The 19,236-nt window shown below is 41.0% G+C and overlaps 1 protein-coding gene across 5 annotated transcripts in view; it reads left to right on the forward strand.

The window, feature by feature from the left end:
- Window positions 1-1,834: 1,834 nt before the first annotated feature.
- The window catches only part of sf3b3 (splicing factor 3b, subunit 3), a 27,644-nt gene continuing 10,242 nt past the window's right edge, over window positions 1,835-19,236 (forward strand). The window contains exons 1-21 of one of the 5 annotated variants that reach the window (XM_020604329.1): window positions 1,835-2,099; window positions 2,725-2,865; window positions 3,160-3,315; window positions 3,475-3,645; window positions 4,819-4,991; window positions 5,281-5,422; window positions 7,429-7,541; window positions 8,499-8,636; window positions 8,783-8,886; window positions 9,081-9,246; window positions 9,373-9,468; window positions 11,014-11,086; window positions 11,330-11,481; window positions 11,944-12,099; window positions 12,558-12,713; window positions 13,674-13,817; window positions 14,250-14,372; window positions 14,867-15,021; window positions 15,665-15,839; window positions 16,768-16,973; window positions 18,829-18,985. In XM_020604329.1, the coding sequence (XP_020459985.1) occupies window positions 2,796-2,865; window positions 3,160-3,315; window positions 3,475-3,645; window positions 4,819-4,991; window positions 5,281-5,422; window positions 7,429-7,541; window positions 8,499-8,636; window positions 8,783-8,886; window positions 9,081-9,246; window positions 9,373-9,468; window positions 11,014-11,086; window positions 11,330-11,481; window positions 11,944-12,099; window positions 12,558-12,713; window positions 13,674-13,817; window positions 14,250-14,372; window positions 14,867-15,021; window positions 15,665-15,839; window positions 16,768-16,973; window positions 18,829-18,985 (2,826 nt within the window). In that variant the 5' untranslated portion in view covers window positions 1,835-2,099; window positions 2,725-2,795. The other 4 variants (XM_020604330.1, XM_020604334.1, XM_020604331.1 and 1 more) reach the window with 4 other exon arrangements.

Raw genomic sequence — 19,236 nt, forward strand, 5'->3', positions numbered from 1 at the left:
ACCAGTTTGTCAGTTTGTATCTGGAAGTCCCACAGGATCTTAGCTTAGTCATTCTCAACCACCTTTGGCGGTCTATGTCATTTTGATTTTGGGACTTCCAGCCTGTACTCGGCACAGATGTTTATGTACACTATGCCAGCCACTTGGTTATGGCATTCCATGTATGCCCTGCCTGCTAGCATCTTGCACCCTGCTGTTATGTGCTGGATTGTCTCAGGGGCATCTTTGCACAGCCTGCACCTGGGGTCCTGTCTGGTATGGTAGACCCCTGCCTCTATTGATCTTGTACTTAGAGCTTGTTCTTGTGCTACGGGATTAGTGCCTCTGTGCTGTCTTTCAGTCCAGCTTTGTTCAGCCACTGGTAGGATTTTTCAGTATCAGCCACTTCTACTATTTGACGGTGGTACATACCGTGCAGAGGTTTGTCCTTCCATGAGGATTCCTGCTCTTCCTTCCCTAGTGCCTCTGGTTTCTGCTGCCTGTGTTCACTAAGCATGTCATCACTCGGGGCCATCTTCCTGATGTATTCATAGGTCTTTGAAGTTGGCCTCTAGGGTTGTTTTCCACATTCCCATTGAGTTCTTGATGAAGGTTCTTAAGAGTTGTGTTGATGTTGTACAGTTCCAAGCATTCCAGAATCCATGTGTGAGGCACTGAGTCATAGGCCTTCTTGTAGTCAGTCCAGGCAGTCTGATGCCTCCTTCTCCCATATGCTCCTCCAGAACTGTTCAGTCTCCAGCCTTGGTGGGTCTGCTCTCATGTTATTACCCTGCCACTGAGAGTATACCTTGGATGGCTCAGTGGAGAACATTCGGTTTATTCTCCTGGATAAACACATACAGTTAATACAAACAAATAGGGTTTAGCCTGTATCCTACAGTCACATCTACCATAGCCTAGCCTATAAATACTTCAGTACTGTAACACCTCATTTCACAGTATCATACTTTAAAACTCCACCCCATTTGGGTTGTTGTTGTTAAGGTCTGATGTGAACTAAATTAATTCAGGCAAACCATCCCAATGATTATTTATTAGTACAATAATTCTAAGCAGTTCAATAATTTGCAAGGCAGTTCAACAATTGGAAAGATAGGGAACAGAATCACCATCCCTGCAGAGAAATAAACAAAAGTATTAGATAAGATAATTGTCAAAGAATCAGTCAGTCATTGTTGGTCATTGTTAGGTATTTTTAGTCAAATAGACATTGGTTAGACACATTATGTATTAGAAATGTTTAGAGTAGACAGGATGTCTAGCTCAGTCTGTTAAATGCTTAGTCATTCTCATGAGTTACTGCAGGTTGCTTATGGTCAAGGATAACTAGATAAAAAGTTGATGACTGTTAGAAGACAGGATGTTTATTATTATTATTATGACGTGTATAACTGTAGTCATAGCCATAATATTTTCTTATGTTTAATGTCATGACATGTCATTAGAGGTCATGTCAGAATGTTTTAGCTACACACCACATAATCAACAATCACACATTGATTTTCTTCATGCTTTGACTACTGCTATGGCCAGCTGCAAAACTGGTACCGGGAGACGTCATGGTTTGGCGTCTCTCTGAGTAGTATGGGGCTAGCCCAACCAAAGTGATATAATGTATAGGCCTGGTGTGGTTCAGTGTCTTTCATCTTTCAGCTGCCTGCGTGCATGTTGGAGGTGTAAAGATACCTGAGCGTGTAATGTTAATTTTTACCTGTGTTCATTGAATAAATCAGCACTGTTTTGAAGTTACTTGGACTGCTTCGTCTCTCAGAGTTAGCGCGGTGAAAAGTACCGGGTCCAACACCATACAGGACAGTCAAAGTCCTGAGTCGGGTCGCCACTTTCAGCTCAGTATAGAGAAATCGGATAGAAATAGCCGGCGTTAAAGCTTTTGTCGACATCTGTTGGATATTTGGGCTACTGCAGTACATCTCAGATTTCTGTCAGGCAGCTCGGAGGCCACTCAGATGACGACACTTTGGCTGAAGAAGGACCCACAAACGGCGGTTCATCGTTGCCTTTCCGGAGTTGTAGAGCTTTTGTTGGTATAAATGAAACGTTATCCATCTGAAATCAAAGTCATCTTATTAACCACGCTGGTAAATATTTCACTGTACACACGTGCAGCTTGTCCGTAATCGTATGCATATAAAGTGAGTGTACGATCTTAAGTGGTATAGCAAGAAAATAGAGGATGCGCCAGGCAAAGTAACGCTTTGTATGATCGGTGTCTTATCCCGTTGAATATAAGTCGAGTTTTTACAAGTCAGCATAGTTCTTACCTACTAAAATTGTCAGGGCAAACCTAATTAATATTGTACTTTACACCAGCTACATTACCTAATAAAAATAAATTGTTAAGCGTAAAGTTAGTATTCTAGCTAGCTACTTGTAGGCTAACGTTAGCAGTGTTCAACGTTGCAGGCGTATAAACTGCAACATTAACACCTGAGGTTGTGTGTCCAGCAGCCGTTTGAACCCTCCGGTAACTTCTTACTGCTTAAATGTGAGGAAGTCATTAGTTTGTAACGCAGTTAATTATTCCACAGTAACGTTAACTTACTTCCTCTCTGGTGTACTAGGTCAGTTTGAATGTCCGTCCCAAATAGGCACCTCATCACTCATAGTAGAGCCGTGAAAAGCTAACGTTATGGGAGAACCTGTTTATAGCATTTACAGAATTGTTCGCTTTCACTATAACTTTTCCTTCCCTCTCCTCTACAGTTTTGAGCCGGGCCGAGCGCTCTGTTTGCTGCCCCTGAATAACCTCGTTAGGTGTATAGTGATAGGGAGCCATGTTTCTGTACAACCTGACCCTGCAGCGTGCCACTGGCATCACTCATGCCATCCATGGAAACTTCTCAGGTGGGTTTGCTCAGGATGCTTTTATCTGTCCTTTTCTTCCTGCTCTCTGTCCCTGTTTGATTTGAAGTTAATGCTATTTGGCGATTTTAGTATTATTTAAGTACACCTATCCATGCAGTAGTTGTCAGGACATGCAAACACAGACATATGTTAATGATGTTGAAATCACTGTGGCAATTTTTCTCTGTGAATGAAAAACAGATTTTAGTGAAAAATCTCATTAAACCGATTCCTAATTTTCAAACACCTATGTAACATGTGCTGAATGCTGAAAGAAGGTTTGTGTTTTGGTAGGAACCAAGATGCAGGAGATTGTTGTTTCCAGGGGAAAGATCTTGGAATTACTGCGGCCAGATGCCAACACAGGAAAGGTGCACACTCTACTCACAGTAGAGGTGTTTGGTATAATAAGATCCCTGATGGCCTTCAGACTCACTGGAGGAACCAAAGGTGTGTAACTAGTTCTACTTGTGTTGGTGAAAACAAACATGGATTTTATAATTAAAGTTTGTGCAGAGTTAGCCACTGTGCTTGTATTTTAAGAGAAGGACACCTTTGTCATATCTCACACTACTGTATGTTGTATTGATGTCTGTGTGTGTTTTGTAGACTACATTGTTGTGGGAAGTGACAGTGGCCGTATTGTAATCCTGGAATATCATCCATCGAAAAACATGTTTGAGAAGATCCACCAGGAAACGTTTGGGAAAAGTGGCTGCCGACGTATTGTCCCTGGACAGTTCCTGGCTGTTGACCCAAAAGGCAGAGCTGTTATGATAGGTACAAATTCACATCAATATTTTAATAAAACGAACAGATCTTTGACTTTGCTCCTAGTGGTGGTTGTAGATACATTCTACTTTGTAGATGGGCATGATTTCAAAGGTTCAAAGATTTTTATTGTCAGTTCACTATATGTGCAGGACATACAGAAAATTGAAATACCGTTTTGCTCTCTCCTAGTAATGAGTGCTATGCCATTTAGGAACTTATATAGAATAAAAGTAGAATAAAAAGTAGAATAAAATAGAATAAGAAAAAGGATTAAAGTAATTGGGATAAAAGCAGTACAACCAATAGGCTATGACAAAAAAAACAATGGACAGCATTCAGCATCCTCACAGCCTGGTGGATAAAGCTGTTTGTAGGTCTGGTGGAGTGGGCCTGGAGACTCCGGTACTGTCTCCCTGAAGGCAGATGTCTGAGTTGGGAGTGTGAGGAGTAGGAGGTGTCGTCAGCAATGCTGAGGGCTCTGCAGCTGAGGTAGATGTTAAAAATGTCCATGAGGGAGGGCAGAGGTGCGCTGAAGATCTTACTGACTGTATTCACTATACGTTGCAGAGTCCTTCGGCAGGAGGCAGTACAGCCTCCGTACCACACCGTGATGCAGCCAGTGGTGACGCTCTCAATGGCGCCCCGGTAGAAATAGCGCATGATGGGGGGTGGGGCGCTATCTCTCAGTTTGTGGAGGACGTAGAGCCATGTTTGAGCCTTCTTGGCCAGTGATACTGTGTTGTTGGTCCAGGAGAGGTCCTCAGAGATGTGCACTTCCAGGAACTTGGTGCTGTTCACTCTCTCCACAATAGCACCATCAATGGTCAGTGGGGGATGCTTTATAGGTTTTCTCCTGAAGTCTCTCTTTAGTCTTCCCCACATTGAGGAAGAGGTGGTTGTCCTTGCACTACTGGACCAGTTGGTACATCTCCCTCCTGTAATTGGCCTCATCATGATTTATGGAATAATAGATCTTATGTATAATCGGAGATCTTTGATTTTCTGTGAATAATGGTGCAATTTTTAAAAAATGTATGTTACTGTATGTGCTGTATAGTGTTTCCTAACATTACAGGGTTTCTTTTTTTTTTTAAGGAATGGCTGGTATATTTATATTACACAACCAAAAGTGAAATGAAATTAACCTTTTTCTATGCCCTTTGTCTTTCCCTTGTCTAGGAGCAATAGAAAAGCAGAAACTGGTTTATATTCTGAACAGAGATGCAGCTGCAAGACTGACTATCTCCTCTCCACTGGAAGCACATAAAGCAAACACACTGGTCTACCATGTAGTTGGAGTTGATGTCGGCTTTGAAAATCCCATGTTTGCCTGCTTAGAAATGGACTATGAGGTAAGGTCATGACAGCTCAAGATAATTCCTTAAAATAATACACACAGGCTTGTAAGATCACACATTAAGTGCATTGTAGATGTGATGAGTTTCTTCTGTCAGTGGAGCAAGATTTAACATCTTTGATCTCGGCACGAGATTAATTTTCAAGTGTCAGTAGTAACAAGTATGCTCTAGTATTCTGACTTTTTTTATTTTTTATCTTTCTTTAATATCAATATTCCAACTCCTCACAATGGATTAATTTTTCCAACATCTGTTGAGGTGTGTTGATAATTTCTTTTTCCAGGAAGCTGACAGTGACCCGACAGGAGAAGCTGCTGCCAACACACAGCAGACACTTACCTTTTATGAGCTGGACCTCGGCTTGAATCACGTCGTTCGCAAGTACAGTGAAGCTTTGGAAGAGCACGGAAATTTCCTGATCACTGGTAAGCATTTGGGGGCACGTTTGTACACCTTAGGACTGAAATGCCTATCTGCTTCAGTAGTTAGCTGTAGAGGAAACCAGCACATACACAAAGTAGAATAAAGTTGCCGTAGAAGACTGTCAGGACTGATACTGGAAACATCTGTAGACTAGACAGCACTGAGAGTGTGCAGCCTCTGCCAAAGGGTGACTCAGTTTCCTCATCATAAAGCCATAACAATATTCCCATAATAGTTTGACCTCATAATTTGGAATGATACTGATATTATTATTATTAGTTTGAAAGTTATTCAAGAAAAAAGAGTAGATATGACAGATATTCACTAGTTGGTATATGGGTTAAACAGGGACTTCATTGAGCGGTCTACGGGCAAAGCGGTGATGTCACATTTTTGCAAGGTGGTGGTGTGCTTATTCAACAGCTGTTTGATAAACTGCTTAGAAGTCTCCGCTACTGGGTGACTGTTGTTTTATGAAGTGATACTTCACGTCCTCTGCTTAGCTGTGTGAGTGAGAGGAGCACAGCCCATCCCTCCTATAAAAATAGACCAATAGAGGAAAAATAAGGTGGAAAAGCAAAGTAGGACAGTCTGCCTCAGCCCATCAGCAAGTTTTTATGCGTCACTCGGTTTCTCTCCTGCATCTTTATGGCATTCATTGACGGGAAAGTTGCCTCACAGGTGTAGGTGGAAGGAAACATATAAGCACATAAAAAAGCAAGCTTCTTGAGTGTGCTGTAATCCTCAGAGCAGATGAGACACACAGGCTTGGCGTTCACAAAACAAGGTGGGATGAAAGCATACCTGTCCTTCCATTCTTCTTTATATGTTCTGTTTTCATTGTCAACTTTCCTCTTTAGGCCTTTCGAAAGCGACATTGTTTACTTGCTAGCTTAAATGTGGAGCCAATTGTAACTACGCAAATAGCGACAACAACATTTGCAGATGAGGGGGCGGGAATAATATTTCTTTATTTATGTAATTATTTTATTAGTTTACTCATTTACTTTTACAAGTCAGCACAATGCTTATATTGTTATGTATATATAACCCTTAAATTTCAAAATATATTGATATAATATATTGATGGCCCACCATCTGATGACGTAGGAAAAAATGCCCCGAGGCCACACCAACTTGCCGACACCTGGCTTAGGCTGATGCAAGGGATCTCACTGCTAATGCAAATATGGCAGAATCATTGTCATGTGAGACTGAGATCATATAGGGATCTGAATCGTGCTCAAAAAGCCCTGTTGACAGTGAACAGGCAGCTGTCGCTGACCCAGGGATGTGATTCCGTATGTGCTCAGTAGCACAGAAATGGACTATGAGGTAAGGTCATGACAGTATGTGCTCAGTAGCACAGCTACAAAGGGGCTCACATACAGTCAACAGCCATACCAGCACTCACAGTGGTTAATAATCTTTAAAAATATTCCTTTTCCAAATTATGATAGGGATCAGTACCATCTTATTAGTTGTTCAGTGGGCTATACCCCCACCTCTCCAAAAAAATTTCTTTTTGAGGTAATGCTGTTAAAAAAAAGAAAAACAAACCAACAAATGCCAGCACAAACATAACCCCTAGCCTTGGTGGTGGTAAATATGGAACTTTTTAAGGTTTGAGTTGTTTGGTAAATTACAGAAGCAATCTAGCCACAAGCCAGTGACTTCTGTGCCGGTCCCAAGCCCGGATAAATAGAGGGGGTTGCGTCAGGAAGGGCATTTAGCGTAAAAACATTAAGTTAAGTTAAAGTCAAGTTAAATTACAGAAGCTTTGTATCAAGCATCAAAGTGTTGTAGATATGATGAGTTTGTCATGTCTCTTCTCTGACTCACTCACTGGAGAAAGATTTAACATCTCTGATCTCAGCACATGAGTTTAAGACAGACTTATAAACAGTGTACTAAGGGGATGCATTGGATTGGAAAATGAAGCCTATCCTGCTTTTGTACTCCACTTTTTTAACAATTAAAATAATCCCACTAAAACCTTTCTGTATAGTTCCTGGTGGTTCAGATGGGCCCAGTGGAGTTCTGATCTGCTCTGAAAACTACATCACTTACAAGAATTTTGGAGACCAACCTGATATTCGCTGTCCCATCCCACGGCGCAGGGTGAGTCGAAACACTTTTTGTTTAGCTTTATCTTGGTCAACTCCACCACACATTTCTTGCAAGGGTTTGAGTATCTTTGATGACATCATCCTACTGAAATTGTCATTTTATGAGTTGTAATGTAATTCAGTACAGATTCATACACCGATCAGGCATAACATTATGATCACTGGCAGGTGAAGTGAATAACATTGACTATCTGTTACAGTCCTCAAGTTGATGTGTTGAAAGCAGGAAAAATAGGCAAGTGACTTTGATGAGGGCCAAACTGATGGTGAGATGACTGGGTCAGAACATCTCCCACACTGCAGGTCTTGGTGGGTGTTGTTGGTCTGCAGTGGTTAGTACCTACCAACAGTGTCTAAGGAAGGACACATGGTGAACTGGAGACAGGGTCATGGATGCCCACTGATGATGAGGTTGACCTACTGTAGATTAAACTTTGTACTTTTCAGAAGATTAAAATTTATTTTAATCTTTGTTAAAATGGTTGTAAATGAAAAATACTGTCCATTGGTCTCTATGAAGAGAAAGAGTCAGGGGCTGTAGTGGTGATATCACATCTAGAGTGATGAGGCTGTTGAATTTATCAAAAAAAATTCTCTCTAACTTGTCCTCATGACCACAGTTTTCACTCCTTTTACCTCAGTTTTTCACTGAATTGTAGACGCATCTCTGCTCTTCCTGACAGTAGAACTGTGGAAGCAAATGGATTAACAGAAGATGCACAGTGAGCTGCAGAGTGACACGAGTGCCAACCAACTGCTGCATTGACTCCTATGTAAACAGTATTAGGCAGGTGGTCATAATGTTATGGCTGATTGGTGTATGTTTATTTGGAAGATGTTATGATTTAGGTCATTACACCCACTCTATATTTTATCTCTTGTCTGCTCTTTTTGTCCTCTGTATGCACATTTATTTTTAGTAATTTTTGTCATCTGCCCCATCCTACAGAATGACCTGGATGACCCTGAGCGGGGCATGATATTTGTCTGCTCAGCCACCCACAAGACCAAGTCCATGTTCTTCTTCTTGGCCCAGACTGAGCAGGGAGACATCTTTAAGGTTACCCTGGAGACAGATGAAGAAATGGTGAGCAATGATGAAAGGGTAGCATTTGCTCTAGAAATTGATATGTTGGGTAATCTATTATGTTTTTTTGAGTCACCTGCTTTGCATTGTATGGTATAGCCCTGTCAAAGAGTGTATATTTTGAGTAAGTCTGTGTGGCTTTGTAGGTGACAGAAATCAGGCTGAAGTACTTTGACACAATCCCTGTGGCAGCAGCCATGTGTGTCCTCAAGACCGGCTTCCTGTTTGTGGCTTCAGAGTTTGGAAACCAGTAAGTCTTAGGCTATACATGACTCTGCATTTACTTTCTTCTCTTCCTCTCTCACGGAATCTATTTTAATAGCCATTGTAGGAATATGGCTCCTTTTATGCTTTTGTACATTATTTTCCCCTTACAGGTTAAAACCTTTTGTTAGCTTTTTTTCCATCAAACTTCTTTTGTTGATGTCATACTTCCCCTATCAGTTACCTTTACCAAATCGCCCACTTGGGTGATGATGACGACGAGCCAGAGTTCTCTTCTGCAATGCCGCTGGAAGAGGGAGACACCTTCTTTTTCCAGCCCCGGCCACTCAAAAATCTGGTGCTGGTAGATGAACAGGAGAACCTATCACCCATCATGTCTTGTCAGGTCAGTGTGTTTATGGTTGCTTGCTCTTACACTGTCATGACAGTGGGACCTATAAATTAATGCTAGCTGCACTGCTGTAACAAAGTCTTGTTGCCTCATCATCTACTCTCTACCTGCTTATAACAGATTGCTGATTTGGCCAATGAAGACACACCTCAGTTGTATGCGGCCTGTGGACGGGGACCCCGGTCTACTATGAGGGTCCTTAGACATGGACTGGAGGTACACACACTTTTTGTAACATATGCAGGCACAAGGAGCAACACACACAGAGCTGCCTGTAAAAGTAGAAAAAGTGGAGTGTGTCTCAAAGTTGAAGAGTCACTCGATGCACTTTTTCAGCTGACTGTATGAAAGATGAACAAACCCTCTGTGACATCACCCATTGGTTTTCTGAAGAGTGGTTTTGAAGCTCAAGTCTGGCCAGAGGTGGTGCATGAGTGGAGCTTACTATATGCTAGCAGCTAGCCACCTGTGGCAGGACCCTCCCACCTGTCACTCAAAGCAACCGCGCTTTTAAATATGCATAATTTTTAGCATCGATATAATTTAAACAGGCGAATTATATAAAAATTCAACCTCGTACAGTAGGGCTGTCAATTTTTCCTCAATTTCAAACATTCACTCAAAAATGGTAAAAAAATAAAAAAGAAAATTCTAACTTTAATGACCTATTCAAATCCAAAAATGTGCTCTATGTCAATAAGTGCAACAGACATTTTGAGGCTGTATTATATTATGTGGGTTGGATTAGAATGAATTACATAACAGTTTGAAAATCTTTTGAATGTGATTTTTTTTGGCAAAAGTGACAGCTTTATCAGTTGTCATAGAAGGGAAATTAGCTCTAGAGACCAAAACTGTTTTTTGTACCAGGCTGTAAACATGTTTGTTTCAACTGTAAAGTTGGTCATTCTAACATGGGAGTCTATGTGAACTGGCTCCCTTTTGGAGCCAGCCTCAAGTGGCTGTTTGGGGAAATGCAGGTTTTAACACTTCTGCATTGGCTTCTTTTCTCAGCCTTGGTATCAACATGACACAAACAAGCAGTGGTTGTGCGCTGGTTGGTAGGTGTTTTGGTTCAGGTTCTGTATCTGTTTACACTTTTAGTCTCATGAGTACAGATCACACCTGTGAGTAGACTCTCAAAGTCATGCTGCATCACCTGCAGAGAAGATGTTTGTCCTGTTAAGTGATCTGTGCTCAGTGCGTGCACTAACACTATAAAGATGTGCTGACGTCAGTTCAGCTTTATACTCAAGACATTATCAAATGTTACTACATACACACACGGCAGTCTACAATCAGCTCAACTGTCAATCAAACAAAGTCTGTGGGATTTAATCGACTGGAACTCTTGGGCTCTCTCAACACTCTACATCTGTTTGTGCATTTTATTAAAGAGGGAAGGAGTATTACATAACCTAAGGAGCTTAAGGTTTTATTGCAAAAGTACAGACAGTGTAGAACTGTGTTTTCAGCAGTTTAGATGCCCATTATCTTTATGTTGTCATGTACTTCAATAGCACATCCACCTTTGAGTGGGTTTTGTGACTAAATAGATATGTGTCTGATATACAATAAAATCCATATTGTTGTAGATTGCATGAGACAGGCCTCAGATCCCACATTCAAACACAGTATAATAGATTCCTCCTGACTTTTCAGGCAGTGATAGAATCTGTGATATCTAATATGTTCAACGTTAAACCCTCTTTCTCTGTTTTGTGTTTTATCCCCGCTTCCTTCTCTATCGATCTGTCTCAGGTGTCTGAGATGGCTGTGTCTGAGCTGCCTGGTAATCCCAATGCCGTGTGGACAGTACGCAGGCATGTGGAAGGTACAACTCTCCTGGTTTTTTTTCCTAGCTTCTCATAAATTTCATTCATTTACATTGATGTCCCAGTCAATGAAAATGCCACCAGAGATGGTACAGTATGTTGTGTTGCTGATAATTTTTTTTTCTCAGCAGTTCACCTTAAGGCTGACAGAATTTTCAGTTATAATATTCAGATTAATCTCATTCAATCAACACTTCAATCATTACTCATTTGTCTTTGTTTTTCTTCCATTTTTTCATTAGATGAGTTTGATGCCTACATCATTGTATCTTTCGTCAATGCTACTCTGGTTCTGTCTATCGGGGAGACTGTGGAGGAGGTGACAGATTCTGGGTTTCTGGGAACAACGCCCACTCTCTCCTGCTCACTGCTCGGTGAAGACGCTCTGGTGCAGGTGAGTGAAATGTGTCTTCAGCATCATTGTCATTCATGCTCTTGAGGATGCTGTGCCTGTTGTTTCAGTATTATCTAAAGTATTAACATCACAAGCAAGCAGTCCTGACATTTTTTTTAATTTTATTATTACTTCACAAACAAAAAAATAATCTGTCTTCAAGGATGGTTTCTCATGTAAATGAAATAAAAATACGTTTGTTAAAATAGTCTTTATAATACACAGATAAATTGTATTAAAAATCTCTAGTCAGCTAACATGGTGTCTGTAATGAATCCCTCAGTGCTCTGGGTTTTATGTTTCTGTATCTGTAAACATTAACAACAGTATACAAGATGGTATGTTGGGAGAAGAAAATAGTGAATACAAAGTTGCATCAACAAGAAACAGACCAACCCAGTGTGTAGTGTCTTTCTCTTTCCTTCTTGAGGCATTCTTCTCTTACCCTGTTTGTCCGCACAGGTGTACCCAGATGGGATCCGTCACATCCGAGCAGACAAGCGTGTGAATGAGTGGAAAACTCCTGGTAAAAAAACAATTGTCCGCTGCGCTGTGAACCAGCGGCAGGTGGTTATTGCCCTCACTGGAGGGGAGCTGGTCTACTTTGAAATGGACCCGGTAAGAAGGATGTTGCTTTGTGTGTATACTGTGTACTTTTAAAATTAAAGATTTCCACAGAAATGGAGTATTATCAAAATTGTCATTGATGACATTTATAGAAAAACCCAGTACCTGTTAACCCTCCTGTTATGTTGCGGGTCAAATTGACCCACGAACATAACTGCTTTAAATGAGAAAAATATTTGATATGAAGAAATGAACATAACAGGAGGGAACCCTCCTGTTATGTTCATTTCTCAGGTGATGCCTGCTCAGCAGTTATGTTCGTGGGTCAATTTGACCCGCAACATAACAGGAGGGTTAAACTACAACCTTGGATATGACAGCACAATTTTTTTCCCCTAATAATTTGTATTTACTGCAGAGATGCACTTAAGTACAGCTAATAACTAATATTGAAAACTAAAAGTCAGTAATACTGTCACTCTTTGTTTCCCCCTCCTTAATATCTCTAGTCCGGCCAGCTGAATGAGTACACAGAGAGGAAGGAGATGTCTGCAGATGTGGTGTGTATGAGCCTGGCCAACGTTCCACCTGGTGAGCAGCGCTCCCGGTTCCTGGCTGTGGGACTGGTTGACAACACTGTCCGAATCATTTCCCTGGACCCATCGGTATGAATAGACATAGACACTTGTTGAAATAGTTATCCTGCTCCAGAGCTATTTAGCAGCCAAATAAATGCACCAGCATCTAGTGTGAAACGATGACATGAATCACCTGCTTGAAATAGACATACCCAGTATGCAGTCTTTTTCTTTTCCCATCTTCTCTTACCCTCACTTTATTTTTAGGTTCACTACAGAGTCTTGCTTCAGGATGAGATACAGCTAAAATAATAACTTAAAGAAAGGCAGTCTATATATTTGCCTGTCAGCCAAATCAAATGACTAAATGCTAATGTCCAGCTGTGCATTGTTAGTCCTCAACCGTTTGAGAATATTACTTGTCAGGATTTATTAACATGTGCTTGTCATTACTTTTATATTTGATATCAAGTTAAGGAGTTTACAAAGCTCATATAAAACTACATAACTGGCTGAAGATGGGGGAGATGATGTAATTTTCTTTTTAGGTGTAAGATTACAGAATTACTGTAATTGAAACTCCTGAAATTATGCAGTGCAATTAAGCTGCTAACATTGGCTCTCAGTCACATCCACATTACATTCATCAGACTGACTATGTTCTTTGTTAAATGAGAAAACAGAGAAACAAAGCTTCCAAGTGTTTCTTGATAGACATCCAGGATTTAGTAAAAAAAAGCTGTATGCCTGTTAGTTGGTACAGGGATATAAATGGTGAGAACACTAAACTGTTTACCACAGTCCTGGTAGATTTAGTTTATATTTTATTAGCGTGTATCAAGGATGTCATATTTCCCAGTCTCTGACAAGCATTAAATTTTGACTTCAATGTCCCTACAGTTAACCCAATCCCAATAGATGATTTCCAGTGCTGTTTTACTGTATATGTGAGGAGGAGAGCACTTTTTAATCTCCATGTTTGTGTGCATACACTGTATTGACACTGTTATGTGTGTTCAGAGTTGTCTGAATCTTCTTTGTGTTCAGGACTGCCTACAGCCGCTGAGTATGCAGGCCCTGCCAGCCCAGCCAGAGAGCCTGTGTATTGTAGAGATGGGAGGCGTCGAGAAACAGGATGAACTTGGAGAAAAAGGAACCCTCGGCTTTCTCTACCTTAACATAGGTCTACAGGTAAAATTTCGCATTCATCTTAATGCGGTGGTTTTCAACTGATTGTGACCCAGGGACTACCACTGTGACTAACAAGCACTCTGAGGACCACTGTTGTGTAGTAGATAGACAGTACTATTTTAATCTCGAAAGTCACCCTGGCTTTGCTAAATATTATATATTTGCATGAATTTTATTAATAAAATACGTAAAATGAATAGTGATTTGCATGGGGAAATTACATTATCACGGACTACCTGCACTGCCTGCGTAGACCACCAGGGAGCCGCAGCGCACTGGTTGAAAACCCCTGTCTTATTTCATCAGATTTTTAGTGTTCCTGAAGAAAAAGGCTGTTTTGCTATAATGGCAGTAGTCATGTACTGTGTATCACTGTAGCTTTTAGATCATGTCATTCAGTATGGTGTGTTTGTTTTTGATGCTCTTTCCCAGAATGGTGTGCTGCTGAGGACAGTTTTGGACCCAGTGACAGGTGACCTGTCAGATACCAGAACACGCTATCTGGGGTCCCGACCTGTCAAACTCTTCCGAGTCAAGATGCAGGGGCAGGAAGCTGTATGTGACTCGTACATTTACATACAATTAATTTTGAAATAGAATATGCTAATACATCTTCAGTGTAAGAAGAAGTACATTGTATTGTCACTGTAACACGTACACCGAAATTTTGTTTGGAGCTGAGGGCCCCGGGCCGCTGCGTGCATACGTGCCGCCATCACGGGCAACTTGGGAGGATTCAATCTCTTGCCCAAGGACATTTTGACATGTGGACTGCAGGCACCGAGATTCGAACCTCCAACCTTCCAGTTGGGAGACTGCCGCTCTACCCACCGCACCACTGTCTCATAAAACGATGCATTTGTTTGATTTCATGAAAGTGCTGATCACACCGAGCAAGTCATTTTTAGCTCAAAACCTGTAGGGATTTGTTTTGTGTTTTTGGGTCATTTATAAGACCTAATAACTTTTTGTGTAATAAGTTAATAGGTAGATTGTTGTGAAAATAATGTAGTTGTAGCTGTATAATTGTCGCCTGTCTATTCTGACAGGTTCTGGCAATGTCCAGTCGCTCCTGGCTCAGCTACTCGTATCAGTCCCGCTTCCACCTGACCCCTCTGTCATATGAGACTCTGGAGTATGCCTCTGGCTTTGCCTCTGAGCAATGTCCAGAAGGTATAGTGGCCATCTCCACCAACACACTGAGGTATGGATGCACACTGCTGTTTACATACAATGTTGGCAGTCTGTTTTTAATCATTTCAAAGTCCTGAAAAAGTTTAGGAAGGACATATAGACTGAATATATACATATTCTGGCATATAGACTGCAAGTGTGACAGCCATAAGACAATTAGTTGCATGCCTACTGTCCTGAATGTTTGCCATTATTGGCTTTAAATGGCAATTTTGTTCCTCAGTATTTGTCATTAGCTTTAAATGGCAATTTTGTTCCTCAGTCAACAATAAGCACATGTTTGAAAACCACAATTTCATCAAGACTTCAAAGTCTGATTTTTTCAGTGACTTGCATCTGTTCATAAATATCTGTGTGTCAGGCCTATGGATATGGTACATGGACACCACAAGTACTGAGACTATTTTATTGCTAACAGTGAAGACAACTGACAACTAGAAGCAGGTTGAAGACAGTTGTTTTGTGTCATTTTATAATACATCTGGTGTTTAGTGTTGTGGTGTGACAAACAGAAAGTCTATGTTGCCCTGTAAATTAAGTATCTGTGGTTGGACAGACAGAACAGCTCAGTGGAGCTTTGCTCTGCCTCCCAAATTAAAAATGATTTATAGCCCCCCCCCCCTTTTTTTTTCTTCTCATTATCTGACTGACAGAATCTTGGCTTTGGAAAAACTAGGAGCCGTCTTCAACCAAGTGGCCTTTCCTCTCCAGTATACACCCAGGAAATTTGTAATCCACCCGGAGACCAACAACCTAATTTTGATTGAGACTGACCACAACGCCTACACTGAGGCAACCAAAGCTCAAAGAAAGCAACAAATGGCTGAGGTATGAAATGCAGAGCCAAATAAATTATGCCTAAAGCCTAAAATCTGCTCTGTGAACAGTAATGCATTGATTAAAGCAGTGAAGTGGTGTGTTAGTTAGGTCAGTTATTTTTTTTCCAGGTTAGAGTTTAAAAAGAAAGACTTAATCATATGTAACAGACACTTTTGTTCTTCCAGTGTTGTGTGTACTCGGAGACCACACAGGCTGAGTGCTAAGACCACTTTTCTCACATTTCGGTAACTTTAAGGCCTGACTATAGCTCAGGGTTTCGGTTATGGAGATTGATTGTGTGGGGTCAGAGTAGGGGTGAGCAGTTATGTTTGGCCAAAGACCAGTTTTTCACAGTTCACTGCAGCTTTAACAGAAGCAGTGGTGAGCCATACCCCAGTGTGTTTTGCCTTATTTTTGGAACTTTTAGCTTTCATATGAAAATTAAAAGCGGTAGATTTATAAAATTTTGTCTACTCTCTTTACTTCCTGTTATAGTTTCAGAGTGAGCCATAGTCTGTGCTGTATTGCAGTTAAATGTTTGCTGTGTGCTTTTATCTTTTCCTTATTAATACCAGGTCACCTAATGAAATATAGAGATACTGAGATAGTATATTACATAATTATTTAATGTAGTACTATGACAGCAGTTGTGTAAGATTAGCAAAAGTGTCTCTATACTTGTATCTTACCCACCTACTATTGTATTTTCTGAAGCATGTGTGTCAGGCCTCTACTACTGGGATGCTGACTGCTGTCTACTTGTGTGGCATTCTCTTGACTTTGTTTGTTTTGATGTAAATAAGCTGTGGGAATGAAGGGTCACCTTAATCGTACTATACTGGGATCTCTGAAAAAGGCAGATGGCTCTAGATGGTCAAAATGCCATGGTGTCTCCTCAGTTGACCGCTAATGTTGTGTATTGCCATTGTCCCTGCAGGAGATGGTGGAGGCTGCTGGTGAGGATGAAAGAGAACTAGCTGCAGAGATGGCTGCTGCCTTCCTCAATGAGAATCTACCAGAAGCCATCTTTGGTGCACCTAAAGCTGGAGCAGGGCAGTGGGCATCACTGGTTCGTCTTGTCAACCCCATACAGGGTTCAACGCTGGACCAGGTGCAGCTGGAGCAGAACGAAGCTGCATTCAGGTGAGCAGGATCAATTTCTCAGCTTTGTCCATGTGGAGGAGTAGAGAATTGCCTTCAGATAAGGAGTGAATGAACAGACAGGTGGATGGCAAAAACACAAGTGTGGGTATCAAACCAAAGCTTGGGAAAGAGAGTCAGGGACACTGAACCAGTGCTCCGCCTTCTGTTAAAGTGGGGGCTTGTTTACAGGTGATTGTAGTGAAGCTTAGAGCATTATTGATGGAAAAATACTGGACATAGCTTTCCTTCTTGTGTGTAACTAATGTTTACCATGAACAAATATTGTGCACTCATTGTAAAAGGCTGCTGTTTAGCTTAAAGAAGTTGGGAAACTGCTTGTAAAAGTTGATTGCTCTTTAGGTTGGGAAGTCAGGACATGAGCAATCTCCTGATAAGAAAACACACATGGTGACCTGACCCCACGAATGGAGGGGACAAATGCTTGCCTGGCAGAACAAAGAGTAATAAAACTGCAATGAATACTATAAGTAGCTCTCACAGAGATTGCTCCTCTTAGCAGTATTGTCAAAGACTTCTTGGGTGTTGATGTAGTGCTCCTTCTTGCAAGAATAATTAAAGATGCCTTGATAATTTTCAAAAGTGTCAGTATTTAAAATTTGAAATGCAAGCACTTAGAGCTGGAGGAAAGCCTCATATGATGGCATGTGATAGCTTTGAATTTGAAGTGTTGTGTGGGTGGGGTAGTGGTAAATCAGGTAATGTATTCCAGAGTCTGACCCTATTTGTTACTTTTACACTAATTGACAGTCAGCCACCAAAACTCCCAGCAAAACTCTCAAATTCTAATCAGGCTGTTTCCTGGCTCACTGTATTAGCAGCATTGTTTAGGCCTGCCAGAACAGATTAGAGGATATTTTCTTCACACTGACCTCAAGCACTTTAAAGACCTCCTAAACTCAAAAACATGGGTTTTTATGTTTTATGCCTTAAAATGGCAGACATCTACTGTACTGACAGGTGTATGTGCACAGTTTGTCACTAACAGGGTGTTTTCACATTATTCTGCTGAAGAGGGCAGTGTCAGTTCGCTTCCCAGAAATCCAGATGTCAAATGTCCACCAAGTAAACCAAATTTGTAACACAAATCTTAAAGCCAATCACAGCTTATTATGCAAATGCAGGGTTCAACAGCGACTGCTGAAACCTGATACCCAAAACCTCTGTCCTTGGATCAGCTAGAGATAACTTTTGAGTGACAGGAGTGAGTGTTTGCTAAAGCTGTCTGACAGTGAATATGCCAGAGTGTACAGTTTTTGGATGTAAACCAGACCCTGGAGCTTCTTTACACTATATAATCACTATTTAGCTAACACTGAGATGGTGTGAGACACGTACCATTATTAACAGCTCGTTAGCTATGTTTTTGGATTCTGGCTTTTTGGCTAGATTAACTTTTGAATTAAATTTAAAAAATGAAAAGATACTGACATGCTAATGCGCAACTAGTTACTGGTGTTTAACACCTAGTATTATCTTAAGCTGTGTTAGGCTCACTGCTAACACTAACAGTTAACCTTGTGCTAATGGTTAACTTGAGCAAGAATAAAGAGATACTGACATACTATCAAACGTTACAAGATGGTATGAGGCACTTACTGCTGCTGGAGTATTAACAGCAAACCATAAATATACAACAGGGAAGGCTAGGCTTGGCTCACTGTTGAACTGAGTGCAAACTTATCATGGTCTCACTCTGCTGATTGTGTAGCAGCCTCAAATGTTTTAGTGGACCTGATGTTAGGAGGAAATATGGTTTTTACATTTTTGATAGTGTGTTACACTGTGGGTCATATTTCACCCTTTTTCCCCTTTTCCTGTGTTTAATATTTTTCAGCGTGGCAGTGTGTCGTTTCACCAACACAGGAGATGATTGGTATGTTTTGGTAGGTGTTGCCAGAGACATGATTCTCAACCCCAAGTCAGTGGGCGGTGGTTTTATCTACACTTACCACCTCACCAGTGGAGGGGAGAAGCTGGAGTTTGTGCACAAGGTGGGTTTGATTGACTTCAGTTAAATGATACTTGGGTTGCTGACATGAAAATTGCTGCTGCATTTTTTTTTTTCTTTTCTTCTTGGATATTGATTCTGGATTATATCTTGCTCCGAAACTCACTCATTCACATATAGATGGCTGAGAGGAGAAATCAGATTGATTGACTGCCAAAATTTTGCTGCAACTACAACTTTTTCGTCTCTAGGTGGTGACATCAACATATCTATATATTGTGCAGTTCTGAACTG

This window comes from Monopterus albus, unplaced genomic scaffold (assembly GCF_001952655.1).
Source record: "Monopterus albus unplaced genomic scaffold, M_albus_1.0 scaffold65.1, whole genome shotgun sequence".
Taxonomy (NCBI): domain Eukaryota; kingdom Metazoa; phylum Chordata; class Actinopteri; order Synbranchiformes; family Synbranchidae; genus Monopterus; species Monopterus albus.